Source organism: Megalobrama amblycephala, linkage group LG23 (genome assembly GCF_018812025.1).
Source record: "Megalobrama amblycephala isolate DHTTF-2021 linkage group LG23, ASM1881202v1, whole genome shotgun sequence".
NCBI classification, from domain to species: domain Eukaryota; kingdom Metazoa; phylum Chordata; class Actinopteri; order Cypriniformes; family Xenocyprididae; genus Megalobrama; species Megalobrama amblycephala.
In genome coordinates this window covers 18376550-18398175 of record NC_063066.1, presented here as the reverse complement: position 1 = coordinate 18398175, position 21626 = coordinate 18376550, and the positions used below count along the sequence as shown (strand labels likewise).

The 21626-nt window shown below is 35.7% G+C and overlaps 3 protein-coding genes across 16 annotated transcripts in view; 1 reads left to right on the top strand and 2 right to left on the bottom strand.

Annotated features, from left to right (window-relative positions):
• Window positions 1-14: 14 nt before the first annotated feature.
• Window positions 15-6828, bottom strand: ppid (peptidylprolyl isomerase D). 2 transcript variants are annotated; one of them, XM_048176129.1, is made up of 10 exons: window positions 6655-6828; window positions 5571-5711; window positions 5160-5266; window positions 4592-4780; window positions 4107-4229; window positions 3043-3149; window positions 2593-2737; window positions 1623-1709; window positions 606-648; window positions 15-502 (listed from the first exon to the last, which is right to left on the bottom strand). In XM_048176129.1, exons 1-10 carry the CDS (start codon window positions 6737-6739, stop codon window positions 414-416), a joined length of 1116 nt encoding a protein of 371 aa, XP_048032086.1. In that variant the 5' UTR covers window positions 6740-6828; the 3' UTR covers window positions 15-413. The 2 variants fall into 2 exon arrangements, with proteins under 2 accessions (XP_048032086.1, XP_048032088.1); XM_048176131.1 differs by lacking the exon at window positions 6655-6828 and adding an exon at window positions 6360-6378.
• A 2291-nt stretch (window positions 6829-9119) lies between these two features.
• LOC125259232 lies at window positions 9120-13493 on the bottom strand. The gene is made up of 3 exons (XM_048176712.1): window positions 13314-13493; window positions 11900-12129; window positions 9120-9752 (listed from the first exon to the last, which is right to left on the bottom strand). Exons 1-3 carry the CDS (start codon window positions 13390-13392, stop codon window positions 9576-9578), a joined length of 486 nt encoding a protein of 161 aa, XP_048032669.1. The 5' UTR covers window positions 13393-13493; the 3' UTR covers window positions 9120-9575.
• A 1267-nt stretch (window positions 13494-14760) lies between these two features.
• Window positions 14761-21626, top strand: part of rapgef2b (Rap guanine nucleotide exchange factor 2b) — a 131401-nt gene continuing 124535 nt past the window's right edge. For 3 of the 13 annotated variants that reach the window (XM_048176960.1, XM_048176952.1, XM_048176946.1), the window contains exon 1: window positions 14761-15421. In XM_048176960.1, coding sequence (XP_048032917.1) covers window positions 15353-15421 — 69 coding nt within the window. In that variant the 5' untranslated portion in view covers window positions 14761-15352. The remainder of the gene's footprint in view (window positions 15422-21626) is intronic. The other 10 variants (XM_048176949.1, XM_048176947.1, XM_048176950.1 and 7 more) reach the window with 6 other exon arrangements.

The following is a 21626-nucleotide window of genomic DNA, read 5'->3' as shown; positions in this document are numbered from 1 at the left end:
CAAGAACCTTCAACTTTGAAAATATTCATTGTTTTAATCCACACAACTGACTGGCTAATTCCCATTTGACAAAAACAAAAATGTTTTGCTTTTTTAGTCAGCGATCTATAGAATGAATGAACAGCAGTTAAGACAAATGAACCCAGAAACAAACAAAAAATAAATGTTTTGCAAAGTCACTCTTTAAGGTCAGCAATCTTTAGGTCAGCTCACTAAAAATGCATTGAGACTTTGTTCCTTGACTTATAACACACAGTACAGATTATTTGAATCTCTTTCCAAACCTTTTTACCCTAAATTAGAGACTCCAAGGCATTTTTACCCAGCTATAGACTTTAACACTAAGACACCAGTGCAGTGTAAGTGAATATATGCAGGTAGGTCGGTGTGGAGTGAGGTCACTGCAGTTTCCTTTACGCAAACATTTTGGCGTAAATCTTCTTTTCTTTCTCCTTCTCTTCTTTTACTTGCTGCTTCACCTTCAGCATTTCATTTCCAATTGCTTGAACCAGGGAAAGGAAAATGTTAAAAAAAGAAAACTATTCGCAAATCATAATCAAATATTTTTTTTAACCAAATTTAGCATTTGTAAAGAGCTAGTTAACCTTTGTCATCTGGTGCAATCTCCTGTGCTTTCTTCAGATCAATCTGCAGTTTAAAAAGACAAAAGATAAGTATTCTGAAAAGACAATTTTTTTTTAAATTAATTAATTTTGATTTTGCCATTGAGGCATTGCTGCTGATATGGTGTTAAATCATAAATGGTGCTCTGAAAAGTCAATACACAGAAACAAATTATGTAATTGGGAGCAATTTTCTATTACTGTAAAACGCATTCATTAAAATACAGCACATTTTAGAATGTTCTGACCTTTTCCCTTGGGTCTTTGTGATGAGTTTATAGCGATTCTGTCTGTCAGAATGTTATTTTATTATCATTAAGCTGCTAGTTTTTATTAATATTTTGAATTTATTTTTATATAATATATATTATATATTAAAGTTCTTGTCATTTTGATGGTTTTTGTCATTTTATTTTTTATTTAGTCATTTTAGTACATCATGTTAACTAGTTGAAATAGTCTTTCCTATTGGCTTAAGCAGTTTTCCTGAATAAAAAGTCCCGTTTACTAGTTCTGAATTGAACTGTCAAAGATAATTCATAATGCATCCTTTTTTTAAAGCCTGAAAGCTCCAATCTAGTTTCCATCTGCATGGAAGGAAAAAAAACACATCCTTGATAATTTCTACTTTTGTGTTTCATGGAAGAAAGTCATACATGGTTTGGACCAACATGAGGGTGAGTATGTGATGCCATGATTTCTTTGTTTTCTTTAAGGCGTTTAAGGTGGTTGTCAAACTATTTATTTGTCAAGCAACTGGCTGATTAAAAAAAAAAAAAATTTAATCTAATTGACCAAAAGCACCAAGACCAGTTGGCATTCTTCTTTAGTCTCATTATGTACAATGAGCACAAAAACCGTGAGCAACTCTTTTGGTAGTTCCCCAGATTTGACTACTCTGTTTGTTTTTTATTCTTTTTTGGCTTGCCACCAGTTTGAGAACCACTGATTTAGAGTGAGATGAATGTATTTCTGCACATGTCTGTGTAGTGTTTATACCATGGCCTTGTTGAATTCTTTAAGTCCCTGCCAGGCTTGAGCTCTCCTGAACAACGCTTTAGTATTTGACTGGTTCAGCTCCAGGGCCTGAGAGAAAAAAAACAAACAACAAACATAACTTTGTTATAATGAATAAAACATCACAATCACCTCATAAACCAATAGAAAATACAGTTTTAGGGTGTGTTCACTCTTGGCAGGTTTGGTTCAATTAAAACGAACACTGCTGCAATTGCTCTGTTAGTGCGTTTCATTTGAAGTGTAAACTGAAGAGTGAACGCTGCTATCCAGACCTTTTCAGGGGGTCTCGGTCCACTTCCAAACAAACTCTGGTGCGGTTCGACTGAAATATGAACACAACACGGACCAAAGACATCTAAACGAACCAAAAACATGACGTGATGTCACCTAAAAAGGACAGAATGCTTAGGCATACCTGGTTCTTCCTGTCATAAGAGCTGCGTTGCCCGCTACAGTTAAATACAGACGTCAGAACAATCGTCTCTTTGCAGCAGATCTTCAGTGTGTGACTCCTTTACGAATTTTATAAGTCTCAGCTAGTAAAAATACCACCATTATGTACACATACAAGTAGCGCATTTAACCCAGAAAACAGTTGTCCAGTTGTCCAGCCTTATTCTTAGACCTTTTATTCTGTATCTTTAGATTTGGTGTTAAAAATGACAGTGTGAAAGCTAAGCAAACCAATACAAAATGTATCATTTTCTTTTTTGGTACAGACCAAAAGAACCTAACTACATGAGTGAACACACCCTTACAGGACTCAACTGATTCCATTTCAACTGTTCCCTAAATAGAGAGCCGGATAGCAACCATGACAAGGTTATTTCAAGAGCGGTGAATGGCTGAGATGTGTTGTTATAAAACATCCCGAGGCCCTTTGCTTCTTATATCCTTTGACACCGATGGAACAGGACACCAATCAGACACCTTAAATGTCAAAAGTTACCTCATCACAGCTCTCGACTGCTTCTTGCCAGAGTTTCAGTTTGAGTTTGCAGGCGGCCGTGTTGAGAATGCAGCTCAGGGCTGTGGGCTCCAGCTTCTTTTGGGCACTATCGTCATCTAAGGTTTTCCCACAAAACTCTAGATACCTGTGGACCAAAGTAACCTTTAGTGAAACTGCTGGTTTACAATGAAGCATACAGATATGTCACATTCACAAATGTTATAAACAACTTTTACTTTAGATTACACAGTGAGAGATCTTGCATATCAAGCAGGTACTCTACAGGAATGTCATCATGACATGAGTCAATTTGAGAAAAGAAAAGTCAGCTATAACAGCATGTTTAAAAAGGTTTGACAAATTGATATCAAGTCTGGAAAGCTGTCTCTTGAATGTCACAAAGCAAGTGTAATGCATTAATGGGGCTTAATAGCAGACTCAAGTGTTCACCTTAGAGCTTTTGAATATTTCTTTATGGCTGACTGCCAGTTCTGAGCCTTGAAGAAGTTATTCCCAATGTTTTTCACATCCTCTGCCACAGACAAGACTTTGTTTGTCTAGTAAGAGGAGAACATATTAAAAATTAATTAACATTTTTAGCATGTGAATCACATTTCAGCTCTTATACTATGTAACACCATGTATAAATACATTCATACATGCACAGTGGCAGACTATAATGTTTTTTTAATGGCCTGCCTATCTATCTATCTATCTATCTATCTATCTATCTATCTATCTATCTATCTATCTATCTATCTATCTATCTATCTATCTATCTATCTATCTATCTATCTATCTATCCACTGAAAAGGCTATCAATAGATTTGGAAACGACCTTAAGTGGAATAACTGATTCTATTAATAGGCCAATCAGGGATGATGCCAATAATTTAATATCCCCCAAATTAATCAGCCTGGCCAACATATAGTTCTATCAGTAGTTATGTATAATGCACTATAATTTTTGTATCATTTTGATTAGCAAATTGCAATGGGCCCTATCTACAAACACAATATTGATCATTTATTTGTTCTAAGTTATAAAAAAAAAAGAAAAACAGTTAATATTGTGTTTGTAGATATGGCCCGTTGCAATTTGCTAATCAAAATTCTACAAAAATAACTACATATATATATATATGAGTACAGTCCAAAAGTTTGGAACCACTAAGATTTTTAATGTTTTTAAAAGAAGCTTCATCTGCTCACCAAGGCTACATTTATTTAATTAAAAATACAGTAAAAAACAGTAATATTGTGAAATATTATTACAATTTAAAATAACTGTGTACTATTTAAATATATTTGACAAAGTAATTTATTCCTGTGATGCAAAGCTGAAAAAATGCATATTTATTCAAATGCATATTTATAAAAATATGTGTTTTTATATTCTTTTATATAATTTATGAGTTTATAAAAAATGTGTTTCTGGGTTAAGGTAATACAAAATTATGGAGCAGATGACAACTATAGGGTATATGCAATTGAACATGCAGAAATATAATCACATCTTTAAAGTCCACATCAGAGTCCTCAGGGAAGTCTGGGTAAGCGTCTCCTGAGCCGTCGTTAGGTGCGATGCCCCAGTCATCTCCTGCTTTATGTTCTCCACATTCAGCAATGACACAGGGCTGAGAGAGAGACAGTTGCAATCAATCTAAATATTCATATTCATTGCTCACTGGGAAAAAAAAGAAAGCGCACTTTGTGTTTCCTTATTGGAGAGAGAATTGGTCACACACAATGTCTTCTCCTTTCAAAAAGCTAATTTATCACACTAGCTGTGCAGAACAGGTGACAGATTAAATTTCATGACTATTAAATCTTGATAATGGTGACTAAATGCCTGCAAAAGAAAGACCTCAGACACACCTGTCCTTCAGGAGCAGTTAAGATCTCTGTCATGTTTTATTTCTAAGCTTGGCAGCAGATGTCACAACGTCATGATGTGTTTAAGGTGTAAAAGATGTTTGCATGCATTTAACATGGGCACCTTCACAGGATTGTCTTCCTTAGTTTCCATCCCTTCCAGCATCTTCACCACCCCCATTCCTTTCAGCACCTGGCCAAAGACAACATGTTTGCCGTCCAGATGCGGCGTGGGAACCGTTGTTATAAAGAACTGTGAGCCATTTGTGTTGGGGCCGGCGTTGGCCATGCTGAGCAGCCCCTCTCTGTCGTGCTGAGGGGGAAACCAGAGCGAGAGACCACCATTAATGAAGCACCACTTCATTCAAGAAAAAGCAGAAGGTTTATCTAGGTCTCATTTGTTCCTCAGAGCAGACACCAGGAAATTAGTGGATGCCTCAGGGAGATGAATCAAGTGCTGTGTTTGGTAGATTTAATCTCAGAGCAATTTCTGAGCAATTGCACAGACTGATGGCTTTGGTTAATTAAACGAAAAGTTCACTGAAAAATCTGTCATTGAATATGTGCATCATACAAGGTTTGACATCATTAGAGATGGGTCGTGTGACCAGGATCCTATATCATGATTTCCACAATTTTCAAGAACAGCGTGAACATTCTGCTAAAATACTTTTGTGTTACAGGATATGTACCTTGTAGTGAAAGTTTTCATCCTCAAACTTGTCACCATAGATGCTCTCTCCTCCAGTTCCATTCTGATTAGAAAAATCCCCACCCTGGATCATAAATTTTTTGATGACTGAGGGGTACAATAAGAAATAAATAGTTGATTCATTGTTTTATAGAGGGTCAATTATTAGTGTTTAAATGATCATACTCAATATATAAATGTGACTAATAAGACTATTTGCAAGTATGACATGAGCAATTGAATATTTTACAACTTGGCATAAAAAAAAAAGTTTATTCACTATAGTAATTTTCATGACTTTTCTCAGCCTAGAAATTCGAATTCACTGATCTTTCCAGGTTTTCCATGACTGAAGCCTGCACATTAGATCATTACACACGTCTCCATGGAAACGGGAGGTCAGGACACTCACTGCGGTGGAATGGACAGCCCTTGAAGTGCAGCGGTTTTCCAGTGCTTTTACCAATCCCTTTCTCACCGGTACAAAGAGCACGGAAATTCTCTGCCGTTTTAGGGACCACATCGGCAAAGACCTCAAACACTATACGGCCGACTGCAAAGAGAAAAAAAAAAAAACATCAAGAATAAATGATCAGATTATTTCAATGATCTTTAATCATGCAGGTGATATGTGGTTGCACATTTTGATAAGCACTTTATCTGAATATATTGAATTTGCTTTACAGATATCAATAATAGAAACTCAAAATCTATGGTTTAATTGCCCAAAGAGTTTGAAAATCACCCTTATGTATACTCAATTGTGATTTTCTAATAAACTAATCAAAATGACTTTAATATTTTAAATTAAATAACATCAAAACATTTATTTTCATCAGGAGGTGCATCAGTTTTTGGTTAAGATCTTGTACTGACAGTACAAGAGGTGAGCACTCTGTAAAGTCTGCTCCAGCACATCCCAAAGACTTTCAATGAATTTAAGGTCTGGACTCAGACGTGTCATGTGTGAAAATGATTCTTCAAGCTCCCTCCTAGCCATTCTTTCACAATTTAAGCCTGATAAATCTTGGATTTGTCATCCTGGAATATGGCCATGATGTGTCTTCTTACATGTTTTTTTTTTAAGAAATGGAAAGCTACACACTTCAATCAATTATGGTTAAAAAAAACTGTTCCCAAACATATAACATGAAATATAATAATTAAAGAAAGACCCAGTCATAGACTCTTAAGTACTTGCCTTTCTTTTTTTTTTTTTGGCCGGGCAGGTTATTAATACATATGAAGGGGACATAAAATGTACCGCACAACAACGACTCGTGAATATAATGCAGAAAACACTCACTACCACCGTTCAATGGCAAAACAGGAAAATTCACTTGCTTTTCTAAATTGTTGAGTTCCTGGTTGATTTCAGAGCATTTATTTCCTAATTCTTTCTCTCCCTTTCTTCTAAGCAGTTGAGAGGCATGTGGCAGCAGACAGCAGCATGCAGTCATTCAGCTTCTTTCTAAAGAAAAACAAAAGATTCTGACCTCTTTCACCACCGATATCTACGTCAAAGAATACCCGAGGGTTGTCTGCGTTTCCAGGCTTGGCTACGGGAGTTGGGTTTGACATTTTCTTTGATTTTGATAGGGAAAGGGGTCCTACACTTTGCCTACTCTGAGTGGACGGGTAACTGGAAGATTCTCTGAGAAGAAAGCACCGGTGAACTTGTAACTGAAGCATAAGTTAGCGTGTAGCGCCCTCTACTGCTGTGGAGACTAGTAAGCAAGGCGCTGTACATCTCGAAAACTAGCGTACAAAACACATATCCAATCACTTTACATGCCATTCGTTTTTAAAATAGCGATATTTTGCTTTGAAATTAATTGAAAGTTCTTAATTTAACTAGTACTACGTAACACCTTGATCACTTTTTAATCAAAATAGCCTAATAATAATAATAATAATAATAATAATAATAATAAATGTTATTATTATTTTATAAATATACTTTTTATATAGGCTAAGGTTTTACAGCTAGATAGTCACAGTCAGATACTTATGAAAACATTTTCAAAATCAGGTAAGAGAGTAAACCTTCATTTTTAAAGTTCTCTTTCCATATTTCACCTTTGTCTTATTTCAACATCACAGTATCTGGTGCATTTTATAGTTTATATACAAGCATGACATTCATGATGTTATTAATATTTATTTCAGTATATATATATATATATATATATATATATATATATATATATATATATATATATATATATATATATATATATATATATACACTACCTCTCAAAAGTTTGGCATCAGTAAGATTTTTAATATTTTTAAAAGAAGTTTCGTCTGCTCACCAAGGGTGCATTAACTTAATTAAAAATACAGTAAAAACAGTAATATTGTGAAATATTATTACAATTTAAAATGACTGTTTTCTATTTGAAAATATTTTAAAATGTAATTTATTCTTGTGTTGGCAAAGCTGAATTTTCAGCATCGTTAATCCAGTCTTCAGGGTCACATGATCCTTCAGAATTCATTCTATGTCAATTTGCTGCTCAAGAAACATTTAATGTGTACAATTGTACAAAATATTTGCGTACAATATTTTTTTTCAGGATTCTATGATGAATAGAAAGTTCAAAAGAACAGTGTTTATTTGAAATCTAATCTTTTGTAACATTATAAATGTCTTTACTGCCACTTTTGATTGATTTAATGCATCCTTGCTGAATAAAAGTATTCATTTCTTTAATTTCTTTTCAAAAAAATAAAAATAAAAATTCTTACTTACCCCAAACTTTTGAATGGTAGTGTAAAATATTACAAAATCTTTGTATTTTAGATAAATGCTGTTCTTTTGAACTTTCTATTCATCAAGGAATCCTGAAAAAAAAGTACACAACTGTTTTCAACACTCACAATTCAGAATATACTGATTTTACTGTATTTTTAATTAAATAAATTAAGCCTTGGTGAGCAGACAAAACTTCTTTTAAAAACATTAAAAATCTTACCGATCCCAAACTTTTGAGCGGTAGTGTATGTGTGTGTGTGTATATATATATATATATATATATATATATATATATATATATATATATATATATATATATATAAATAATTATTGTGTTAATTTTATTTCAGTTATTGTTTAAGTAAAATGATTTCAGTAAAATGATTTTATATTTTTGAGACATAATAATAACCCTAGCAAAATAGCTGCTGTAAAATAAATACTTTTATAGGCATCTTTTTAATTTTATGTCTGCAATTATGCATGTTTCCTGAATTAACTGATTTTTCATTTGAGAAAATCCTCATCTGGCTCAAAGACACCAATACACTATAATCATTTGCTAAACACAGGTTACTTTAGCTCAAACCACACTCTAAAAAAGTATTGTCGATAATGAAAAATTGAGAATGGCAGCTGAAGAGAGTCATGTCTGTTCGTCTCAGTAAGATATTGGAAATGGCTGAAGTGGGTTGTGTGCCATTATTAACTGAAATTGACCACTGATACAGGCAGGGGAACACACATAACCCTGTTTAACTAGAGGATTACTGCTTTCTTGCTCCTATCGACTGTCTGAATCCATGGTGACCCTTCTTAAGAGGATTTGAGCTCTATATTTTTGAGACATTATAAGCTCTTGACAATGTGAACCACAGAAATGAGGTAAACAGCAAAGTGAATTGAATTGTTTTGCTTTTTCTACATTCATTTGGAACTAAATGCATCTAAATAAAGGTTCTAAAAGAGGATTTTTGCAGTGAAGCCATAGAAGAACCATTTTTGGTTCCCCAATAAAACCTTTTTAGTGAACAGATCTTACAAAAGAACCATTATTTCTTAGTGGCAAAGAACATTTTAACAATCTACAGAAGCTTTTTCCACTGTAAATAAAGGTTTCATTGATGTTAAAGGTTCTTCATGGAACCATCGATGCCAATAAATAACCTTAATTTTCTCTACTTTGATTTATGAAACCACATTTCATATCAAGGAGATTTAATGAACCAAGAAATGAACAGTACAGCAAAGAAAGATGCAAACATGCAAGATGCATGAATAATAAATTATTCAATGATCACAAAGCAGCTTTCAACAATCATTTGACTTAGCCCTCGTATCAATTTCTAGAGAAAACGTATGTGTCTGGAAGTGCTTTTTCATTGACTGTCTTTACTGCAGACAGGGAGAGAAGAAAAATGAGAGAATGGTGAGATTAGACATTCAGACACTGAATTTTAGTTTATTGTTCATATTACAATCGGGCATCCCAGAATGTGTATCATTTGTTTATATCTCACTTCATTAAGTGGGATCTGTTTGTTGTCGTCTTTGCTGTAAGTATTATGTGTGCTGTGGTTCCAAGCCTCCTGCAGGTCAGTTGTTTGTCCCGAAACCGGGGCTGAATGTGCCTGTGTGCAAGCACTGAATTATTGATTACTAGAGGAGAAAAGCTTTCTCTCCATCCACTCTAGCCATTTCCTGCCAGTGAAACTCATCACCATCTAGAGTAATAGGGGGAGCTGGTGGTAATCTAACCCTTCCCTCTGTGGTTACTGGTGTGTGTTTGCTCACAATGGGCTGGGAGTTGCTCCGTCCTGCACAGCTGATTGAAGGCTGTCAGAAAAGGAAGTATTTTATTTATTTAGACACATACAGTGAGGCAATACTATCAAAGCTAGTCTTTGCAGATTTGTTAAAAGAATATGTTTAAAAAATACATAGAACCAAAGTAAAATCTGATCCTAAGAGACAATGAGGTGTTCATGCGTCATACGAAACAAGTTCTCATTTTGAGGCATGTTAGATAAAGGCAACTATAAATAATTTTCAGAATTATTTACACTATAGTTTTGTTTTGAAACTCTCTTATGCTCACCAAGCAATATTGTAAATAATATTACAATTTGAAAAAACTGTTTTATATTTTAAGATATTGTAGAATGTAATTTATTCTTTTGATCACAAAGCTGAATTTTCAGCATCATTATCATGCTCATGCTATAATTAATATTACAAACCATGATACTTTTTTTTTTTCTTCAGGATTCTTTGAAAGTTGAAAATAACTTTTCTTTAACAACATAAAAGTCTTTACTGTCAATGCGTTAATTTAATGGAATTTAATTCTTTAATTCCTTAAACAACACCAAAATCTTACTGACCCCCAACTTTTGAAAGGTAGTTTTTATTTAACCCTTAAATGCATACCTCGGGTCTTAAGTGACCCGGGACGTCATTCACTACCCTCCTCCTGGTTCATTTTTTAAAGTTAGACATCAACCTTCTTGGTATTCCTCAATCAATTTATTATAAAGAATATAACAAGAAAAAAAATCATAAAATTATAAAAGAATGCCTGTTTTTGTATTCATTTTTTGTAAAGGTGTGTATGAGTGTACATATATTTTTTCTGCACAACAATAATTGAATCTTAGATGACGGAATAAGTGCAATTCACCTTTATTCCACAAGGTGGCAATGTCTGATACACAATGCTGAAGTGACGACTCATTCAGACAAAAACAAAATAATAAGAAAAACATGAAATGGCTCAGCGTTTTACTGCAGAGCAAGTACTGAACGCAATCAAATATGACTGTAACTGTTACTGGATGGATCTGGTGAAGCTGTTAGCAATCGAAATATTGATTTTGAAGAAGATTAAAATTTTGAAGTTTTGAGAATACGTTTGAGATCGCGAATGGGCTCATATTCGTGACCTCAAACATAAAAATAGCCTATTATTTGCTGAATTTACTGGTAAATGAGCTCTGACGAGGACAGTGATGACAGCATAAAATATCTGCTCAAACCGAGCCCTTTCAAGCTCCAAAAGGTAACAAAATATGATTTATTTTATTCTTCTGCTAATTGTTACTCTAATATCAGAGGAGTTTTATATTATCACGACAGGTAGAGATACTTCCGTGTTAGATATAGATCCGGGTCGATAAAGACCCGAATATGTAAGAATGATTGGTGAAACAGACATGCATTTAAGGGTTAAAAGTTTATAAATATAATAAGGGGGAAATGGGGCTAGTTGTCTGTTTCTCAGGGATTTATTTGGATTTATTGTTTCTCAGATTTATTTGAAAGTCAATTTCTCTCTGTTTTGGCTCCATTGGCCACAAGAAATTGTAAATAAAATATTTATTTTAATATATATTTTATAATTGTCAGATGTTTTGGTTCATTTTAAAGGTCATTTACACTGTTTTCAACAAAAAAACTAAAACCTTGTGGCCATTAATTTACAAGACAGCATTGTTTTGTGGGCCTGAAAACGCAAACTTGTAAAAACTGGTTTGAAAACTTTTGAAAAGTGCAAGTTTTTGAAAACGATGCCGTTATCGTCACCATGTAAGCTACAGAAACGTGAATTTGCAAAAACGGTGACGTCATGCACATGCGCATTACGTGTCTTTACAAAGTGATATCGCCATCTACTGGCCTGGCATGAATAATACAGCGCTTTTAGTCGTTTACACAGATCTGTGCGAATAGGATCGTTTTGACAACATTGTCTTCTGTACACAAAAAACACAAAATAGAATGTTCGTGGTTCTGTGTAATTTATTATCAAGTGGTTGTGTTTCTCTAGTATATACCTGTTATTCTCATGCGTGTTTCTTGTTAGATTAGATCGTTTCTGTCTACTCATGTGCAATTCACTAGCTACACATAATAATATAATATAATATAATATAATATAATATAATATAATATAATATAATATAATATAATATAATATAATAAACCTCATATTGTTTGTTGTTGATGACAGTCCGCCTATTGAGTGCAGTGGAGTACTGCAGACCCCAGCCCACTTCTCCGGTGCAGCGGTGTTTCGGTAACGACGGGCTCGCGTCAGCTGCAGGCCGGAAGAGGTAGTTGAGATCACTCGTGGCGTCTGGAGATAACGGGCCGATTCCAATGCTGCGGGGGAAATAGTCCAATCTGGGACGGAAATCTCCAATGCCATCTGGTCCTTGATGACAAGAAGTAACACTTGATTCCAATTCGTGAACTTAGCCTAGGCTACTATGTAAGAAAAAGTACGTGAACCAATTGCTGTGAAACATTTTAACAAAATAAGAAAGATCATACAAAATGCATGTCATTTTTTGTTTAGTACTGTCCTGAGTAAGATATTTTACATAAAAGATGATCTATGACTGTTTGTTTGTTTTGTGATGGTTGTTCATGAGTCTCTTGTTTGTTCTGAGTAGTTAAACTGAGCTCTGTTCTTCAGAAAAATTCCTTCAGGTCCTGCAGATTCTTCAGTTTTTAAGCATTTTTTGCATATTTGAACCCTTTCCAGCAGTGACTGCATGATTTTCAGATCCATTTTTATCACATTGAGGACAACTGAGGGACTCAAACACAACTATTAAAAAAGGTTCAAACATTCACTGATGCTCCAGAAGGAAACACGATGCATTAAAGGATTAGTTCACTTTTAAATAAACTTTTGCTGATAATTTACTCACCTCCATGTCATCCAAGATGTCCATGTCTTTCTTTCTTCAGTCGAAAAGAAATTAAGGTTTTTGATGAAAACAGTCCAGGATTTTTCTCCATATACTGGACTTCAATGGGCACCACTGAAGGGGGTGTGAAAACTTTAGTTGTGTTTGAATCCCTCAGTTGTCCTCAGTGTGATAAAATGGATCTGAAAATCATACAGTCACTGCTGGAAAGGGTTCAAATATGCAAAAAATGCTTGAAAGCTGAAGAATCTGCAGGACCTGGAGAATTTTTCTGAAGAACAGAGCTCAGTTTAACTGCTCAGAACAAACAAGAGACTCATGAACAACCATCACAAAACAAACAAACAGTCATAGATCATCCAGATAACCACACACAATATTGAGAATCAATGGTTCACATACTTTTGAATGGGGCCATCTGAATAAATTCAGCTTTTTTTTTTTTTCTTGTGGACTATATGTAAACATCTTTTATGTAAAATATCTTACTCAGGACAGTACTAAACAAAAAATAACATGCATTTTGTATGATCTCTCTTATTGTGTTAAAATTTTTCACATTTTCACAGATTCTGCAAGTGGTTCACATACTTCTTCTAACAACTGTATATTAGGCTACTTACTCATTATAGCCTACTAATGAAATAAAGTGTCCTACTAAAATAAATTCATAAATACTTACCTGTGAACAGCATTCTCTGTCCAGACTGAGTTTCTCTATCTGCATGAGAAGGTGTGGTGTCCTGTTGTACCCTCTTCATCACCCTCTGTTTACTCTTGTCTAACAGTTGCCAGATCTTTGAAATAACAGTAAGCGCATCTCAGTGACTGTAAAACAAGCCCTGGGCAGGAGGTCACTCACTCACTCACTTACTCACTCACTCACTCACTTGTGCGTCGTTGCCATGGAGTGTCTCCACAGAACCTGTGTTTAGTTGGGATGCATTAAACTTATGGATTATTTATAAAAAAAAAAAAAAAAGAATCCAACACAAAAATCAGTCCATGTTGATTTTCTTCAGTGCATACACTGTAACCTACACTTACTGTACATGCATTTCTTGCCATAAACAATAAACAAATTGATAATGATATGAAATAGGCCTAAATATTGGCAAACACAATGGATAAATCATTTAAATTAATAAATAAAATTGACAATGAAAATAGCCTACAGACAAATAAACAAACAGACTAATGCTTGATTGAATGAATAAATGAATATGTCTGAAATTGTAGGCCTATATAAACTGACATAGAGAAAAAAAAAAAACAGGTTATGGTTCAATGGTTCCTTCAATATACCTTCAAAGCAATGTTAGTCACTTTGATAAAAGCGTCTTGCCAAATGCAGCCTAATGTAATTTTTGAAGACAAGTGTTTACAAAAGACTAGTATTTGTTTGTTTAAGGAAAACTGTTTTCTCATAGTATGCTACATCAGCAGGCATTAAATATTTGATATTCAAACACCGTCTTTAAACCGGTTTGCTTTTGTTGATATAATAATAAGGCTTGACTTAGTGTCAGATAACTGATTTCCAGCATCATGGATGTGTCTTGACAAAATCACATAATGAGGTTTGATTAATTTATTTCTGAAACATCCTTGACAATCCCACTAATGATGACTTCTGAAATGTAAAGGGTATAAAGGAATGGTTGATTTATTGTTATTAGTTATTATGAGTTGTCAACAGTACAGGATGTCTTGATTTCATGAACATAATACATGGCTGGTAGTCACGTGATCAGAGGTGTTGAATTCCAAAGTGCCCATCTGTGTCAAACCAGATAGGCCCACAACTTTCATATGTGGTGCATCTAATATGATCCGCTCTAATTATAATTACTCATCATAATCATGTAAACCTGAAAGTAGGAATATTTTTCCCAGGGGAAAAACAAAGCCACATTTTTTTGTAAAATCAGAAACAGATTCACATTCTAAAATTGAATATTTTAAAATAATGATGCATTAAATTAAACAAAATAAACCTTAAAATATACGTTTAATTTAGCATTTTCATTGTCTCTCCCCCTCACTTGCCTGAAGGTGTGTGGGGTGTACGACTCAAAGCTTGTAATTCTGCCTTCAGCCTGTGGATGGCGACATAGCACTATGCGTTGCGCGCATTAAAATTGTTCTGTGGGCGCATTATTGTGCTGAATGGACTCGCCCATGAACCCTCTTGACGCGTCGGTCACCATGGTGGTGGCTTACAACAGCGAGCCCAGACGGCAGACCATCCGTCGCGTTTAGACACTAAAACACTATTTATAAATGCTGCCTTTGACCCTCCGCTGCTTTGCACATAGCTTAAAATGGACAATCACCAAACGCATGGAGTGCACGTTGTTTTAAGATGGAAAACTGAAGAAGATGGAATAGCGAACAGGGGACAAACGGAATGCTGAAAAATGCACTCGTCTGCGTAAAGCATAGACGTACCGCTTCCCTGCAAAAACCTTTCATTAACACGAAAGTCGCCTGTCAACTCACAGCCGACGCTCCAGCGGCTGGAACAGGAAAAGCAGACTGTCTGGTCTTGCTTGATTGGGACGAGGGACAGTAAGAAATATCCTGGCTTAGGCTGTGGCCTGGGGACAGGCTCTCTTCTGCAGCTGCTGCTATATAAAAACATTAGTGTACCGTTTATAAACCACTTGTGAGATTCGCTCTGGATTGTTTCACTTAATTGTTGAGTGCGTTTTGAAAACCATGGCGTCCTATGTGGATAACAGTTTTCGGCAGGCGGTGATGGTGAATCCTTCAGACAGGACGCAACAGGTCAGAAGACGTTCTTTTAAATCATCGATTAAACCAGTCATTCAATCAAATAAGTCTTTTAAATCATTTATTGTGTGTACGAGTGGCTGTTAAATGTTACATTATGCTGCATTTCTGCAGTTACTAATATCACGTGCATGGAATGTTGTTTCTTCCATTGTTGACAATGCAACGTTTGTTAGTTTATATAGAATAGTCAGTCAGTGCAATTAAATTAAATTGTATGAATTGACTTGTAGGCCCATATATGTATATAATTGTCCCCATTAATCATCTTATAATGCTGGCACGTGGATTTTGTCTGTTTACTGCAGTCCATTGCATAAACATGAAGCAAACGTTTGTAAACTTTACGTCTTTCACCTCTACGCAACCATTGTCAGCTCAGCTTTGCGTCGGAAACAGTTTAACAGTACCCACAGCAGTAGTTTTGTGTGATGCGACACAAAATGACATTTCGTTAGAGGTTTTAAGTGAAGATATTGACCCTGTTATGATTTGGAAAGGCGTTGCGATGACATTTTGCTTGCTTTGTATAGTCTCCACCCTTTTACGTGGCTCAGTCGGCGACCGAAAAACTGCATTATTATTTGTTTTCAGCAGGGCTGTCGATATATGTAAAAGTCTAGATGTATTTGCAGTTACGTTAATTTTCCTCTAGAAGTGTTGTAGCCTATCGTCTGTAATGATTTTGTAATGAAAAACTACGAAAAAGAATCGATACCGTCAAGTTGGGCACTTAAAGTGACAGGATGCTTTGTCAGACATAAAATAAGCTGCACGTCCGTTTAATTTGATGTTGCCCTCTGTTTCATCTTAGATTACTATAATTATCATGCATATTGTGTTTGTGTTTTATTTACCGAAAATAACCAATCAATATTTGAAGTGTATTTGAGGTCTTTGTTATACAGTGGACTGTGAACGAATGGGTGTTTGAATGAATCATTTAAGTAAACGATTCTCGGGGCTGCAGTGAATGAACGAGACAATGAGCATCTGTAATGATTTGGCTCTGAGAAAAGAATCGATGCTGCTAGATTTGATTGAGCCTATGAAAAGACAACAGTAATAACCTAAAATAAATTAAGCTTTCCAAAACCATCATTTTTATTGTATATGGTCACCATTCATTTGTACGCATTTACATTCACAAACAAATGGCTGATTGATTCGTTCATTTAGTTCACAAGACGCCGAGTTCATTAAGTCCGTTCACAAATTAGACCATCTAAAACAAACAAAAAACCTCCTTCACAGCCCACACTAGAATGTTATATATGTGCTCTTCCCACAGTCTTTAAAAGCAAGAACGCAGTCACCTCCTTCAAAACAAAAAATGAGGCAGTGCATGGAAGTAAACAAGAATGATTTGTTTACTTTAAAGATTCGTTCACGAACTAACACCACAAATCAATACCAATTAAATAATGGCCCTGTTTACACTGGTATTAAGATGCATTTTGTTCGATCGGATCACTAGTCCAGGGAGACACGTACCCAAAGTGTGTCGGGCACTTGAGGTGAGAGGCTGTCAGACAGGTTAATTTGATTTAGCCCCCTATTTTTCAACTTTAATGGATTACAACAATTCTCATACAGATTATTTGTGTTTTGTTGAAAAACAACCAAATAAGGTCATTTTATGAACCCTAAAGTTCACTATTAACATAGCAAACCAGCAGGCCTGCTTCACACATGCATACTGTTAATCACACAATAATCTCATTATCGTACAAGTTCCTGTTGTGTAGAAATAAAAAAAGATTGCTCATTAAGGCCTTTACATCAGATTGAGCCCCAAACTGATTGTGAAAGAACTGATTTTGTGCACTACGAAACAGTCACATCTGTTCATGTACTTAGTTGTTTGTACCTGGATTTAGGCATTACAGACAAAAGAGGCTCTTGAGGGTCAGTATGGTTTTCATTAGCAAATGCAATTCTGTACAGCTGCATTTCCTAGAGATTACGTGATATTCCATGTCTGTTCTCATTGAGTGATAGAGCCTTTAAATCATCCCGGGTCGCTCTCAGAGTTGGCCTTTATTCAGCAATGGCAGTACTTCGGTCTTAGTGATCAGCATGTGTGTGGGTTGGGGAATACTGACCCCTAAAATCAGAACGCACCACACCTAAAGTTCACAACTGGAATGGTCACTAGTTGCATAGGATATAGAATCAAGGTCCGTGTGAAATGCATGATGTAATCTTGGTCAGTTTATGTGGGCTAAAAGAAGCTGTTCCATGAAATGGGCTTTAAGACACCCTTAATGTGTAAAGACTTCTTTTTAGGGAATGACGCAGGCTATTCTAATGGAGCTTGAAGCTCATTATGGCTTGACGGCAACAACCTCAGCACTTTGCATTAACATGCTGATGGATGGTGTAGGTCTTAATGGGGCAAAATGTTCCCCGTTGGAGTGGGAGATATGGGGGAATAGTGGAGGGTATGGCCTGTACAGCCTTTGGGACACTATTTTCGACAGCAGACGGGTATTCCAGGGTCAAAGAGACTATAAACAGGCTGATGGTACTTTGTGCTTTGACCTCTGTGAGTTGGTAGATCAAAGTGCAAGAGGGCACGTCTCTTATTGTTCCTAAGAGGTGCATCTTGAGTATTAGGTAATTGAACAAGCTAAATATATCTCTTTGGCGTCAGAAGACAATATTTGGCTGTTTTCTTTTCTTTTTTTTTTGCCCACAAAGGTATAAGAAGCTGGTCATCCTGAACTGATGGTTTCCTTCCAAGCAGCTTCCTTCCTTTCTTTCACAGTGAGAGGAAGTGCATCAGAGGGATGTCAGAGCTTGACAGAGTTTAAGAATGCCTTTTTTCTTGTTTGTCTTAAAAAAAAAAATCCTTCCTTTTTTGTTCTTTCCTAATGAAGCTTTGTGTTACACACATATGCCAGTCAGTGAGCTGCAGATGTCTTCTGAATTTTTAAAAGAAGTGGCATATGGATGAATCTCTCAAACTCTGGAAAGAAATTGTCTAAGTCGTCTAGCTCCTATAAAAGAAATAAGTTTTCAAAATGAAAGAAAATGAAGCCTGCTTGTAATGCAAAACCTATGATGTATCATTTAATCTTTATTTATGCATAATTCAGTATTATATTACTTTTTACTGCTTTATGCTGATTTAAAGGTGCCCTAGAATTAAAAATTGAATTTATCTTGGCATAGTTGAATAACAAGAGTTCAGTACATGGAAATGACATACAGTGAGTCTCAAACACCATTGTTTCCTCCTACTTATATAAATCTCATTTGTTTAAAAGACCTCCGAAGAACAGGCGAATCTCAACGTAACACCGACTGTTACGTAACAGTCGGGATCATTAATATGTACGCCCCCAATATTTGCATATGCCAGCCCATGATCGAGGCATTAGACAAGGGCAGCCAGTATTAACGTCTGGATGTGCACAGCTGAATCATCAGACTAGGTAAGCAAGCAAGAACAAGAGCGAAAAATGGCAGATGGAGCGATAATAACTGACATGATCCATGATATCATGATATTTTTAGTGATATTTGTAAACTGTATTTCTAAATGTTTCGTTAGCATGTTGCTAATGTACTGTTAAATGTGGTTAAAGTTACCATCGTTTCTTACTGTATTCACGGAGACAAGAGCCGTCGTTATTTTCATTATTAAACACTTGCAGTCTGTATAATTCATAAACACAACTTCATTCTTTTTAAATCTCTCCAACAGTGTAGCATTAGCCGTTAGCCACGGAGCATAGCTTCAAACTCATTCAGAATCAAATGTAAACATCCAAATAAATACAATATTCACATAATCCGATGTATGCATGCAGCATGCATGACGAACACTTTGTAAAGATCCATTTTGAGGGTTATATTAGCTGTGTGAACTTTGTTTATGCTGTTAAAGGCAAGCGCGATCTTGCCTAAAATAAAAATTGTCACTAAATTACTCGCCCTCATGTCGTTCCAAACCCGTAAGACTTTTGTTGATCTTCAGAACACAAGTAAAGATCTTTTTGATGAAATCTAAGCGCTTTCTGTCCCTCCATAAACAGCTACGCGACTACCACTTTGATGCTTCATAAAGAGATTGTAAAACTAATCCATATGAATTGAGTGGCTTAAGCCCCCGATATACTTCAAACAAAATCGAAGAACGAACTGATGCAACGTCATTTTGAACAAAATCAGGCCAAAATGAAGTTCGTTTTGTGTTCTTTTTGGAAGTTCGAAATGGCTTGCCAAAGTAAACTTTCGGGAAAAGTTCGCTTCAGCTGCAAAACACCTTCATGCCACCATTGGTCCCACAATTGGCGCCGCCTTCTTTCGCGTGGAAGTCTTCTCTGACTCATTTCATCTGTTGAGTTCGTTGAGGTAAGATCTCCGCGGGTGAAAACATGAACATGCTGGATAGCTGCTTTATATTACAAAATGAAGTTGTGCTTCTGATGAAATGAGGCACTAACACTGTTTTTTGTGTTTGATACTGTAAAGCTGCTTGCTTTTAAGCAGTCTATTGAATGAACATCTATTCTATATGCTATATATATATAAATGTGACGTGACTGGAGTGCTAATTTGCAGAGCTCGTGCTAACATAACCATGTTATGATCAGACGCTTTTCTTATGCTTTCTATATATAAAAAAAAATGCTTGCAGTTTTCTCATTTTTGTGTTTATTTTGTTACTGAGAAGAAAGTGTACACTACGTATTTGTCGCTCTCAGCAGTGTGAGCGGCGTCAGGTGTTCGATTAAAGTATATCGCAGCTCACGCGTTTCACGAAGAACAAAAACGAAGAACGAAAAAGAACTTAGTTTGAAGGATATCGGGGGCCTTTAGTCCAAATTTTCTGAAGAGACTTAATCGCTTTATATGATGAACAGATTTAAATTAGGCTTTTATTCACATATAAACATTGATCAGCGAACATAAAGCTCAACTGAACCAGATTCACGCGCGAGGACAAATCTCTTGTGGAAGCTCAAACATGCTGCATAACACAATGCATAACACAACACATAACACAAACCTCATTGGTTCTTGCATGTCAAGTGAACATGCTGTGTGTGTGAGATATATATATATATATATATATATATATATATAATATATATAATATTATTAGTACTGAAGTTTGTAATTTTTGTAGTCTATCTTTTTGTTATATGATTGATAGATGGCTAGATAAATAGGTTTTTCTGGATTTTTATTAGGGCTGTCAAAATTAACGTGTTAATGCAAATAATTTTAATGGCACAAATTTTATTAACATGCGATTAACGCAGCGCGCATTTTCTGTTTGACCCATAACCTAGCCCGTAGTTGGAGAAATGGAGATGCAGCCATAGTTCAAGGCGCATCTAAAAACGCGTGGAAAGCGCACCAGCGTCGCTTTCTCCTTCTTTCCAAAGCACTTGTGCTCCCTTGGCGTCTGTTGTTGCTATGCAACCATGAACTGCGCTCTCCACGACGACGAGGAAGTTTCAGCAAAGGATAACCCCACAATGATGACGATTGTTATTGTTCTTTCAAACATTTAATAAAATAAATAAATAAATAATAATAATAAAAAAAAAAGCAAAGAATAACCCCAATCCAGAATAACCCCGATCAGCTGTTTGGTTAAGCGTTCGATGTTTTATTACGGAAATTTACAGAAGATTACAGATTAAAATGTGCGATTAAATTGCGATTAATCGCGAATTAACTCGTGACAGTCATGTGATTAATCGCGATTAAATATTTTAATCGATTGACAGCCCTAATTTTTATATATAGTTCTCTTGTTTTTAAGTCTTCTTGCCAAGTGAAGTCATGTTATGAATGGCAGCCATTGCCTTGAAGAAGTGGTTGTTATACACATACCGTACATACACAAGCGTGCGTGAACCAAGAGCGGTTTCAATGACATCTCCCATCTCAGTTTACACAGGAAGAATAGACGGACTGGCTGGAGAACATAAAGAAATGATGACAACTGTTGTGTTGTTAATGCCAGAACACGTGGCATGTCTTTCTTTGTCACTGTCATTGTCTTGTGAGATATTATTCTTTGTTAATGCATCGCCTGTAATAGCCCACCAATTGCTGGTTGTCAAAATGATTATAGAACTGCATTGGTCTTATTGGGCTATTTCCAGTATGAGGTCATGTGACCTTTTGGTTTCATGCCAAATGATGCTTTGCATATGTTAAAGCTGGCCAGCCA